This window comes from Pinus tabuliformis, chromosome J (assembly GCF_031772625.1).
Source record: "Pinus tabuliformis cultivar Carrire ecotype Pingquan chromosome J, CPIR1, whole genome shotgun sequence".
NCBI lineage: Eukaryota > Viridiplantae > Streptophyta > Pinopsida > Pinales > Pinaceae > Pinus > Pinus tabuliformis.
Genome location: NC_142295.1, coordinates 1,527,356,171 through 1,527,369,171, shown reverse-complemented (window position 1 = coordinate 1,527,369,171; position 13,001 = coordinate 1,527,356,171). Strand labels below are relative to the sequence as shown.

At 31.7% G+C, this 13,001-nt stretch overlaps 1 protein-coding gene across 2 annotated transcripts; it reads left to right on the top strand.

Moving 5' to 3' along the window:
- The first annotated feature begins 1,352 nt into the window (after positions 1-1,352).
- Positions 1,353-4,679, top strand: LOC149233326 (putative anthocyanidin reductase). Of its 2 annotated transcripts, none has more exons than XM_089376719.1 (5): positions 1,353-1,697; positions 1,780-1,949; positions 2,052-2,288; positions 3,676-4,049; positions 4,150-4,679. In XM_089376719.1, the coding sequence occupies exons 1-5, from the start codon at positions 1,463-1,465 to the stop codon at positions 4,289-4,291; spliced, it is 1,158 nt and encodes a 385-aa protein (XP_089232845.1). In that variant the 5' UTR covers positions 1,353-1,462; the 3' UTR covers positions 4,292-4,679. The 2 variants fall into 2 exon arrangements, with proteins under 2 accessions (XP_089232845.1, XP_089232846.1); XM_089376720.1 differs by having other exon boundaries at positions 1,358-1,697; positions 2,052-2,252.
- The last annotated feature ends 8,322 nt before the right edge of the window (positions 4,680-13,001 follow it).

The window sequence follows — 13,001 nt, the reverse complement described above, 5'->3', positions numbered from 1 at the left end:
CTTAATTTTATTTTTTGCTTGATCAATTAAAAATTTATACTTGAAAAAAAGTTATGCATAAATTTTACTATAACATTCAATTCATAAATAATCATTAATTATATTAAATTTATTTTTAATATTGAGTTGATATTAAATTATTGTATTGATATTAATATCAACTTATTAAATAAATATGAATAAAAATTAATATATCACATTCATCGATATACTTAATCAATGATATATAAAAAGTGGAGGAAAATGGTCAAAAATTACATTCATAAAGGACCACATTTAGTAAATAATCATTAATTATATTAAATTTATTTTTATTTTTAATATTGAGTTGATATTAAATTATTGTATTGATATTAATATCGACTTATTAAATAAATATGAATAAAATTTAATATATCACATTCATCGATATACTTAATGATATATAAAAAGTAGAGGAAAATGGTCAAAAATTACATTCATAAAGGACCACATTTAGTAAATAATCATTAATTATATTAAATTTATTTTTAATATTGAGTTGATATTAAATTATTGTATTGATATTAATATCAACTTATTAAATAAATATGAATAAAAATTAATATATCACATTCATCGATATACTTAATCAATGATATATAAAAAGTGGAGGAAAATGGTCAAAAATTACATTCATAAAGGACCACATTTAGTAAATAATCATTAATTATATTAAATTTATTTTTAATATTGAGTTGATATTAAATTATTGTATTGATATTAATATCGACTTATTAAATAAATATGAATAAAAATTAATATATCACAACATTCATCGATATACTTAATCAATGATATATAAAAAGTGGAGGAAAATGGTCAAAAATTACATTCATAAAGGACCACATTTAGTAAATAATCATTAATTATATTAAATTTATTTTTAATATTGAGTTGATATTAAATTATTGTATTGATATTAATATCAACTTATTAAATAAATATGAATAAAAATTAATATATCACATTCATCCATATACTTAATCAATAATATATAAAAAGTGAAGGAAAATGGTAAAAAATTACATTCATAAAGGACCACATTTAGTAAATAATCATTAATTATATTAAATTTATTTTAATATTGAGTTGGTATTAAATTATTGTATTGATATTAATATCAACTTATTAAATAAATATGAATAAAAATTAATATATCACATTCATGGATATACTTAATCAATGATATATAAAAAGAGAAAAATGGTCAAAAATTACATTCATAAAGGACCACATTTAGTTGTGATGGCGACTATTTACCACACGGCATTTTCGAAGTTCATCCTAAACAACTTTTATTCACAATGTATGTAGCTGAGCGAACGCTTGTGTCTTTTCAGATGTATCTAGCTGACCGAACGCTTTGCGGCCACACTTTTACAACTGTAGATGTGGTAAAATAAGCCTCGCACATATTAATCGGGGAGGCGCTTCGATTCTGATGGTAAAGGTTCAGAGAAACTCTATCTCTCATCCTCTGTCCTGCAAAAATAATACTGGAAGGAAAAAGGGGCCACCCATTACACCTCAAAAAATGGCCGCCGAAACCATCGATGGCAAAGTCCGTCGAGCATCTACTTTTTGTGTGACGGGAGGGACAGGTTTCGTGGCCTCCTGGCTCGTCAAGCGCTTACTCCACAAGGGTTACACTGTCCATGCTACAGCGCGCAACCCAGGTTCGCATCTCCTCATCTCCCGAATGATTTCTGCCATTTATTTCAGTACGTTTAACAAGTATATTATTGGCGGGGCGCACAGAGAACGAAGCGAAGGTGCGCCATCTACTGGACATTCCGGGAGCTGCGGAACGGCTCAAGCTCTTTAGGGCGGACCTATCGGAAGACGGCAGTTTCGACGCTGCCGTCGCCGGCTGCGATGGAGTTTTTCATGTAGCAACTCCTATCGATTTCGCACCCAAAGATCCAGAGGTAAAGCCCTCTAGATCTCTGTTTAAGTTTCAAAATTCATGGTACCAAATACACCCCTCTTTCTCTCTCTATATATATATTATATAATTCGTCTTCCGGCAGAACGATGTGATCAGGCCGGCCGTTGAGGGAACGCTTGGTGTTCTGAGGGCCTCCACCAAGGCACAAACAGTGAAGCGTGTGGTGGTTACATCGTCTGCTGCTACGTTTATGATCAACGAACCTGCCGAGCAAAATCAGAGCGTTAACGAATCCTACTGGACAGACGTTGATTTCCTCCGGGCTAAAAGGCCCCCTTCCTGGGTGCGTAGATTCAGACCTAATCAAAACATTAAATCAGTAACTACAATGCTTCACATCTCTAAATTTTTGTTGTTTTTAGTGCTATTTTTATGGCATTTTTCATGTTGAAATTTGAAATCTGTGATAAAATCTTGATTGCGTTATTTAATTTAGTTTTTTTTTAATGTATATATGGATTCAACACATTGGAAAAAGTTAGAAAAAAATTAGGACATTTTTATTGTGCAAAAATTACCCATCAAATTTGTGATTTCAATCAATTTCTACTAAATTTTCAAAAAATTAAACCTGAAAAATTCAAAAAAAAAAATAACTCACTAAACTCGATTCTTGTTGAAACATTAATTTCACCTGCCGTGCTGGAGTATTAAAGGGAAACCGAAAACCATTCCCGAAAACCACCTATCTTTATCGCACCGCCTTTTGGCAAAGGTTGTTTTTCCCTGGAGGCCACCGACACAATCCGCTGGTGCCACGCGTCTGCTGTATGAACCCAATACTGCCCTTCTCCCGAACGTTAAAAATAGTTTGGTTTGTGTGATTTAGGTGTTCAAATCGTTTGGTTTGTGTGATTTAGGTGTGCTGAAAATGGTCCGATCAGGTCAACTCGCTCCAAACTACCAGAACGTTATTTTTACTTTTACCGCCAGCTTTTATTTAATGCATTTAATGCTTAGTCATAGTTTTAGGTAGAAACTTTAAATTTTAATGTTTTTATTGTTTACGGAGTTATGGGTAAGTCCTTTTTTATTTATTATTTGGTTGCATATTTATCATATACGATATATATGTTTTGGTGAGTGTTGACTTTTTATCAAGCACAAGGGATGAAGAAGAGGGTTCGCAGCAGCGAATGAAAAACAGGGGATTCACATAGCACTGAAAATGGCAAGGGTTGTTCAAAAAAATATGTAATGCAAAGTGGAATGCACAGCCGTGCTCATGTGGAGTGCAGTAAATGTAATTTTTTTTGTAATTTCAATATATACAAGAAGTTTTTTTTGAGAGTGAAAAATATTGGCCGTGAATAAAAAGAGTAGAAAATATTTTTACAGCAGTAAAATCATGTAAGAATTTTTATTCTACAGCAGGAAATGTAAAAACCCTTTTTACAGCAGTAAAATGTGAATGAAGATTTTACACAGCAGTGTAAAAATCATTTGTAAAAAGAGAGACAGTATTTTGTTTTTGGTGAATCTTTCTAAGAGAGAGGAAGAAAATTGTATTAAGCAGTTTATAAATTAATACAAGTTTGTTTTGGCTGAGAAACTCTCTCTTGCTCAGGAATTTTTTTGGGGCTTCCCTGTGCAAAAAGATCCTCTGACAGAAACAGAGTATTTCCTCTGTTCAATATTTGTTTGAAATTAGCAGAAATATCCAACATTTCTGTGACTCAATAGACATCATTTATTTGACGGTGCAGGAATATGCAGTTTCCAAGATTCTGGCGGAGCAAGCAGCTTTCCAATACGGAAAGGAGTACGATCTGGATGTGGTGAGCATCATCCCTGTGCTTACCGTCGGTGCTTCCATTACCCCAGACGTGCCCGTCAGTGTTCAGGCGGCCCTCTCTCTCCTCACCGGCGTCCCATACCGTTTGCAGCGACTAAAGGGCGTGCAGATGTTATCGGGGTGTATACCATTAGTACACGTCGACGACCTCTGCAGCGCTCATATTTTCTTGATGGAGAACCCCTCTGCCGACGGCCGCTACATCTGCTGCACAAACAACACCTCCGTCCCACAGCTTGCACATTACTTGTCAAAACGCTATCCGCAGTACAATGTCCCAACCCAGTGAGTATTAATATCTGTAATGTATTGCCTTCTCCTATTCTCTGGATATGTATGTATATACGAATATTGAGCAATTGAATGTTTGTGTGTATACGTCCAGGTTTGAGGATGTGCCAGAGACTCTAAAGGTGAACATTTCGTCGAAGAAATTGGTGGAGAGTGGTTTCTCCTTCAAATTTGGCATCGACGAAATCTACGATGACGCTGTGGAATATGGAAAGACCAAGGGATTGCTTAATTAATTAGTTAGGGAGGACTTCAAACAAAAAATAATGTTTGTTGAGCGATGGTAATACAACCGCGAAAAATAATGTTTGTTGAGCGATGGTAATACAACCGCGGTGTGGTTGAGGTATGTGAAGTTTTTGTTATCTATAAGTTCGCTCATAGATTTGACTATTTGACTATGTATCTCTGTTTAAAAAAAAATGTTAAATTTGATTAGTTAATATATACAACTAGCTGCACATGACCTGTATGATATGACGGTTGGGGCGGATGGCTTTCGCACTCCTCAGCCGTTTTCGATTCCTGCGGAGGCGTTCATTGAAGCCCCCCTAGCTACGGCGATATTTGTAACGGCTATGCAGTAAAAAATTCTGCTGGCTTCGGCCATATTGATTGTAAAAATATGTGGGCTTCGGCCATATCATGATTTCTCTCTGAAAAAATATATACAACTAGCTAATCTTATCAAGTTGTGTGAAGTTCAAATTGTTAGTTGGGAAATAATGAGATTCAATTAATATAGTTGGGAAACAATGAGATTCAATTATTATATAAAAATATATTGTTTAAATAAAACTGTGATGGTGTATTATTTAAAATATGTTTTGAAATATATAATAAATTTAACATTTATAAATTTTAAAAAAAAATCCCACATCATTTTTATATTACTCAATTTTATTTTCGTAACACATACATTTATATTTTATTTTTACATGTGAAAAATTATTTCCTTAATTTTATTTTATTTTCACAGCACAGGGTGAAATGAATTTTTTTAATAATATTAAATCTATTTTTACCATAAAATAAATATTTAAATACCCATATTATCAAAATTAAAAAAACAGACGATCACCGAATTCAAACCAAAAATAACTTTCCAAACAAATTTCGGGAAAAGAATCACAGTGGGCAACCACATAGTACCGAATTAAATACGCCTACCATACTCTTTATCCTTATTTTTGTCGTTTCCATTACCGGCTACTTTGACCGAGGCAGATCGGACCTTCCTTTTAGCCGGTGTATTTTGTCCCCACCATGCGCGCCCTAGGAAGGTGGGTGGGGCCATGTTAAGTGAAATATCTTATTTAACCATTGGCTTGGCAAGCAAGTCAAAGTGAATATGGAAATCGGAAGAAGGATGATTTGATTATGTCACCTAAGCCTTTGGCAGATATGTAGGCCTAGGTCGTTCAGTAATGGAATTGTGTTGTCCGAAGAGATTAGCGAAGGGGGAGAGTGGAAGTGGCGGTGCGAGGATTTTAGTTTTATAATATATTTTTATGGTAGAGTTGAGGTTTTTGTGATTTATATTAATTTTATGAGAGATTTTTTGGTTTATATTATAAGAAATTTTATTTGTCGACGCGTTTCAAATTAATTAGTGTGGTTCATAGTCAGGACACGCTGAATGAGCAGATCAGGCATTGCATGTTAATTTAGCCGTTGGAGTTTCTGATCTATTTATTTAACATGCAATGCCTGATTTGCTCATTCAACTTGTCCTGACGATGAACACACTAGTTGATTCAAACACTTCGACAATAAAATTTCTTGTGATATAAGTGTTAGATTACTAATAAACTTAAACAGTGATTCTACATGCTCAAAGAACTGAAAAATATCACTGAAACTTAATACCCAGGGATACGAGTTACCTCCAGCCATTGGTGATGTATTGACGCAGGCCACAGTCCACAAGCTTCTTCTTAAGCACTCCAGCTTCTGTCCAAGCAAAGAACACAAAATTCTGAAGGCACTTCCGAGCTCTCCTATCTCAGCTAGATTGTGTAGAACTGAAGGGGGTTGAGATATGAGCGGGGTTGAGATATGAGCTTGAGGACCAACAGATAAACATATAGCTAACCTTCCATCAAGCTTCTCAATGCTATGTGTTAGAAAAACCACAAATCAAGGTAGAGATGAGATCAAAGTAATGGACCACTTTAGTAGCTCCCAATTATTAATTTAATAATTGCAATTGATTTTCTTAACTTAAGGAAACTACTGCAGTTGGTTTCCATAAGTTAAGAAAAGCTGCAACTCCATAAATCAAGGTAGCTTTTGTGTTAAATTAATGGAGCTTAACAATAAGTCTTAAAATCTCTCATAAATATATTTTTATTTTGATCAAAAAAATAATAATAATTTTTTTATTAATTATTAGTTTATTTTATTTTTTATAATAATTAATCATTTTTAACTGTCTATTTTAATATTTTCAAATCATTGCAGTTGTTATACCATATAAAGAAAATGGGTATAATATTCCGAAAGTGCATGAGAATGGAGTTAATTTTTAAGGACATATATTCCATCACCGATATTTTTATGGATTCACTTTTCAATAAACTTTACTCAGTACGAATATTGTTATCATTTTTGTTTCATCAAAAATTTAGTCAATTATAAATTTAATATTTTTGTGGATTCACTTTTCAATAAACTTTACTCAATACGAATATGGTTAAGAGTTTATTTTCCAATCAAATTTAACAATGTGTTATATTTTTTAATAAAAAATTTAGTCAAATATAAATTTAAGTTATTGGAGAATATTATAATTATTCATATTGTTGTTGGGGATTTCGGAATAGAATTGTGAAAAATTTGTGATATATTTAATTTTTCCGGTGATAATTTTAAAGAGCTTAGTCAGTAAACAAGTGTTGAAAAATCTATTCATAAGACAAAGAAACTAGGATTGATTATGATGTTATGGGTAAAAAAAATTAATTAAATTAGACATAATAATTAGAAATCAATTCACCTAATTCATATTTGAAAATTAAATTATAAGAATTAGTTAAAAGTTAATGATTAATAATTAATCAATTTAAATTTAGAATATTAATAATATATATTAATGGAGTGAGGAATTGTCTGGACGGCTAAAAGTAGTTGGAATCTGAGCAAAAATATTTCAAAAAATCTTGTAGAGGGAGTGCTTGAATGGTGCTTTTGATTATGGAAATGGATTCAGCACCATCAAAAACATCTAGAACACCTAGAATTTTGAAGTTTAACAACTATGACTTGGATTTACAAAAGTCGTTGCCGAATTTTCTCTAAATATGACAGAAATTTCCATAACTTTCGTGCCAACTCCTCTGCCTTGTTAGACTACGTGAATATTAATTGAAAATAACCATAAATAAATTTAAAATATTAATAATATATATTAATTGAAAATAAGAATAAAAGAGAAATAAGAATTAAAATACAAATTAATTACAATAAGAGTTAAGAAAGAATGAAAAAATAAGAACTAATTAAAAAAAAATTAACATTAGATTTCAAATAAGAATTAATTTAAAAAAATAGATATCATTTTGGGATTCAACTACGTTAAGTAAGGCATTCACATATGACCATTTCCATGAGAGGTAGTCGTAACTGACTAATTTATCATGATTTGAATAGTTCACTTAGCACTCATTGCATCGGGTGATGCTCACAGGGGTGAAGAAGTGGGATTGAAACCGGGGCTTGCACACGGTAACCAGGACTTTCCAGGAGGTCACCCATCCCAGATCACCTCTGGCTCAAGTGCCCTTAACTATGGAGTTTTCCCACAATCAAGTCCACTTAGCTTGCTACCCCATTTGCAAAACCTTAGCAAGTATTGTGCCTCATGAACCATTCAAGTAGAGATCCCTGCACTCTTTTTGAATTTAGGTATAGGGTGTTTAGCAGTGCATTATATTAGATATCATTTTGGGATTCAACTGCATTAAGTAAGTCATTCATGTATGACCATTTCCATGAGAGGTAGTCCTAATTGACTAATTTCTCATGATTTGAATAGTTCAAATCATGAGAAATTAGTGAGTTATGACTAACTCTCATGGAAATGGTCATAATGGTCATAGGTGAATGACTTACTTAACCCAGTTGAATCCAAAATGATATCTAATATAATGCACTGTGTAAACTCCCTCTACCTAAATAAAAAAAATTAATTGAAAATTAATAATTAAATAATTTAAATTGACAATAAGAATGGGCTATTTCAACTAAAATAAAAGATTTAAAATAATTTGAAATAGGAATTAATAATCTTTAAAATCTTGATAGTTAAGAAAGAAATTATAAAGATTAAAATAATGAGAATTAAGGAAAATTTGGATTAAAATAATAATTAAAGTATTAATTGAAAAAAATTAAAGAAAATAAGAATTAAATAAATAATAAAATTATTTATTAATAATTTGGATAGTAAATATTTTATTTTTTTATAATAAGATAATGAAATAAGAATAATTTTAATTGAAAAATAAATTATTTAAAAAAAATAATGAATGGTCAAAGTGGAAAAGGGATATTAAAATCTAGAAGGCTCTAAGGGAGGGGCAAGGTTCTAAGGGACGGTCAAGAATCTATGGGTGAAATGATAGATGAAAGCTTGTAACCATCTTCTCTATTAAAATTATTAGGATTTTTCTAGATTTCAAGGGCTTCTCTAATAATACAAAACTTATAGAATGGTACAGAGGGTAGGGGTTTTTGGTTGATCAAAACAAATTAAGTGCTTGGACTTATAAGAGTGTTCAACAATGGCAAACTTAAAACAAATATTGTTGGTATCAACTATGTGTTCCTTGAGGCGGGCTTTGTATTGTTGGTATCAACTATGTGTTCCTTGAGGCGGGCTCTGAAAGGACGACCAATTTGACTAATATAATATTTATAGCAAGAACATGGAATCTCATAAACCTTGATCCTAGCATGGGATCTTATATGTGTTTGACTCATGAGAGCAATTGTTTGAGGGTTTTATGAGGTTTAAATACATTTTTTATGTTATTCTTGCCCAAATTTTTGACAATAAGATCAGTGGTTCCTTTAACGTATGGTAGGGTAATTTCGCCACAGAAGAGAGATCAAAATTGGTGAATCTAAAGTGAGCAACAAAATGGAAAACTTTAGAAATCTGAGCATGAGCATAGGAATAGCCATTAACTTTAAAAGCCTTGACCAAATGGGATCAGAAATTCTACAAAGTTTTATTTCAACCATTTATAAAAATTTTATTTATATTTAAAAAAATATATAATTAAAATTAATTAAATATTATTAAAACATCAATTTTTTTAAATAAAAAATCAAAAATATGATTTTGATATTAAATATATATTTAGATCTGGTAATTCTATTTAAGGTTTTTAAAAATAGTCAACAAAAATTATTTATTATTTTTTGAGTGTTTGTTTATTTTTTGTATGGTATAATTTTATTAGAAAATTTCGATAAATTAAAAAAATCTAAAAACAAACTGAAAATTAAGCTTCTAATGAATTGATCATTACTTTGACACCGTCAAGTGAATGCATATCTACCAAAATTCATCATGTAAATGGTAGTTTACTTATTGCATGAAATTGGATCACTTGATCCAATTTTCGTCCAATATTATCCGTTTCAATAAAATACCATCCACGTTAGACCCCTTTAGTGGACTTTGTTGAGAATGCTTTCTTCTCGACAATATTTTTTTGGTCTCTTGCAACTTCGACAAAAGCACAAACAAAATCTTGTTCTTCATGTTATTATTGATGGTATGGTTATGAAAATTCACTCTAATGTTTATATAGGTAATTGTGTCAAGAGGTTTTCTCAGTTTATTAGGTTTTTTTTATACACTCGTTAGTTTGGTTATTTCATTAATGTGTATAGAAGTATGAGCTAATCTATAATGCCATTGTGAGTAGGCTTTATTAGAGCTATCCCTTGACTCATGTGCATATAATACGGGCTATCATATACAGCTACTAACACAAATAAGGCATATATGGATACCAAGTCAATCTTATAACCATAATGAATGGGCTTTGTACTATCAGCTAACACCAATTTGACCAGTAGCATATGCCGATTCACCGTATGAGATATGAAAAACCATATCGAATTAAGGGGAATAGGTTGTGTGCGTACGTCTCAAAGGAACGTAATTAATATAATGTAAACATTTTAATTTAGTCTTAAAAAAATTAACTCTATAAAATTATAAATAAAAATAATCAATAGTCTTTTTTCTGGTATTAAAACCCATGGTATTCAAGAGGTGTATTATTCATGTGGAATATAGCCTATTTAAAAGAGGAAATTAAACCAACCTAGATCTATTTTAACTTCGGATCTACCAAGTGCTAAGATTGATCAAAGTTTTGAGAGGGATTTTGATGTCTCTCGACGCTCTGTAGATCCATAATTAAGATGGATCTAGGCCGGTTTATTGCTAAATACAAAAGAATAATTTAGAAACTCTCATTTTATTATGTGGGCATTTATATAAGTAATTTGTTGCCAATTATTTTCAGCATGTAAATTTAATACAAAGTACACATTTCTTCCATGACGGATTCCAAAAGCATCCTCTAAAGTGGATTTAAGAGGTAATTGATATTATGAATATTTAATCAACTTTTTTAAATGTGTATTTTATTCCATTATAATAATTTTCATCATGTTATAACCATTCTTTTGGACAATGGAATTGACTCTCCCATTGACTCTGGGTAGAGAGGATGATAATCATTCCTCCCAACCACTTGAGATAAAATCAATTGAAAGAAAAAGTTATAGTTGGTTAGATGTGCTATGTGTGTGTGTGTGTGTGTTTTAAGAATGTTTATTACTATTTTCTTTAGAAAGTACTGAAGGATATTTGTATTAGTAAAATTGCATCTAGAAGATGCATTAAAAAGTATAATTTGATGGCCACCAAACTTTCAGAAAGAAAATAGCTTCATAATCCTTCAAAAAGGTACCTAGAATATAAAAAAATGCCTACTAGTGCCTTTTGTGAGTGTCATGAGGGAAAATAATCTTGCATACCTATCAGTTGTTGTTGCTTAAATTCCTCTTGCTGGGTGTGTAGAACTCTACACTCATATTGAATTTATTTGATTGCTTAGAAATGCTAAGTTAAAACCTCCAAGGAGATCCCAATCTACATAGAAAGGTTGGAGAAACCAATTTGGATTTGGTTGAGTGAGAAATGAAGCTAGTCAAAATTTGTTGTAAGTTGATGATGAGTCGTCTTCAAGACATTATACTCTCTATTATACATGGGTTCAGTGAGAAGGGTGACTTGCATAGCTAAATTGATCTAATTAGTCTCTATGTTAGACACCTTGAAGCGAAAAGGAACATAGAGAAATTAGGGTTGAGTAATCAAATATGGTCATTCTTTGTGAAAGAGTTATGAACATGGAAATTCATTATCGCTAGTCCCATCTCCATTGAAACCAAATCATAGGAATAATGGGAAGGATGCACTCTAAAATCCAATGATGCAAGGTTAATCCCACCTTAACATCAATTGGAGTGTGGGAACAAAATAATAGAGGAGCGAAGGTGAAGGAGGGTAAAAACAAAGTGACAAAGAGGTGTAATTTGATTGTGATGGGTGAGATCGAGTGATGCCATGAAGATTGGATGGGACATTTGAATAATTAGAGGTGGGGGGGTGGGGTTCATGGAATATGGAGGGTGGAACCTTGACCATGACTGCTAATTGTAAATTGGCTTTAAAATCAATAGGGAAACTTTTGGTGGGGTGGACATGATAGGAGTAAACAAAGGGGAATTCAGAGAGGAGGGAGGAGATGCAAAGGAAGATATAAGACACTCTAGTTTTGTAAAGAAGGGAGCTTAGCTAAAGCTGATAAATAGTGCTCTCAGAGTCCACAAAAGTGATGACGTGATGAATGTTGAGGGGTAAGGCCAACTTAAGTTCTAGATAAAGGGTGTATGCTTCAACTTGATTATTCTTATGTTCCAAGAGTGAGATAATTTAGTGTTTCCTAGTAGTTTGATGAGTACTTGTCTGACACCCATTTCCCCATTAAAAATATTTATTTCTAAGTTCTAAAATGAGTGTTTCCTAATAATTTTTATATGTTTCTAATTTTTGTGTTTCAAAATTATTTTCATAACCATTTTATAAATTAAAACATAAAAAAATGTGGTACAATGTGTATCTTATAAAAAAATTATAATTAATTATATGTATGTATGTATCTAAATTGGATTTAGTCTAGGTGATTGGGATAAATGTTGTTATTCTCCTTGATTTGGTTCAATTCATGTAGGTGACATGTTGAGCTCATAATAAATATTTATTGTAGTGACTATGAGCCTTCTTCATATTTGGGATTCCATCAATACAAAATCATTCCAACAAAAATGTTAGTCCTCCATTCATTATTTGACCAAAAGATGCGACTTTAACCTTGACTCTGCATTGGAGAATATTCTTACCTCATCATGTGTTCTCTTCCTTAGCCACTTCGACATTCCCATTTTCCTATATGCTAGTGTATCACTGTGACCTAATTCCATTTCTAAAACAAGGTAAATAAGTTACAACACGGTTACTTATTCCATGTGTAATTTATATGTATTTTCTTTGTTTTCGTGACCTTAGCATTTGTAAGATCGTGCATATGAATCTAATTTTTTTTCAAAGTAATAACAGAAAAGTAATCCAAAACTATAATTATGAGAGATGGTTATTGTTTTCTGGATGTTATTAATTGTAAGTTCTTATATATTTGATGGAGGTAAAAACTATCATAAATTATACATTGTTAATTGATGGTTATGAGAGTCATTATTGGCTTCTATTCAAATAGAAATTTAGTTATTACCATTACTTAAGAAAAGTGATGCAATCCAAAATGATTTGTTGTTGGTTAGCCTTGGGTTGTTAGC

What these genes read in the sequence shown, in the direction of transcription:
- LOC149233326 (XM_089376719.1), top strand. Translation starts at nt 1,463, where the DNA reads ATGGTAAAGGTTCAGAGAAACTCTATCTCTCATCCTCTGTCCTGCAAA. An exon ending in TGCTACAGCGCGCAACCCAG is followed by an intron (nt 1,698 to 1,779) that starts GTTCGCATCTCC and finishes CGGGGCGCACAG; the next exon opens with AGAACGAAGCGAAGGTGCGC. An exon ending in TCGCACCCAAAGATCCAGAG is followed by an intron (nt 1,950 to 2,051) that starts GTAAAGCCCTCT and finishes GTCTTCCGGCAG; the next exon opens with AACGATGTGATCAGGCCGGC.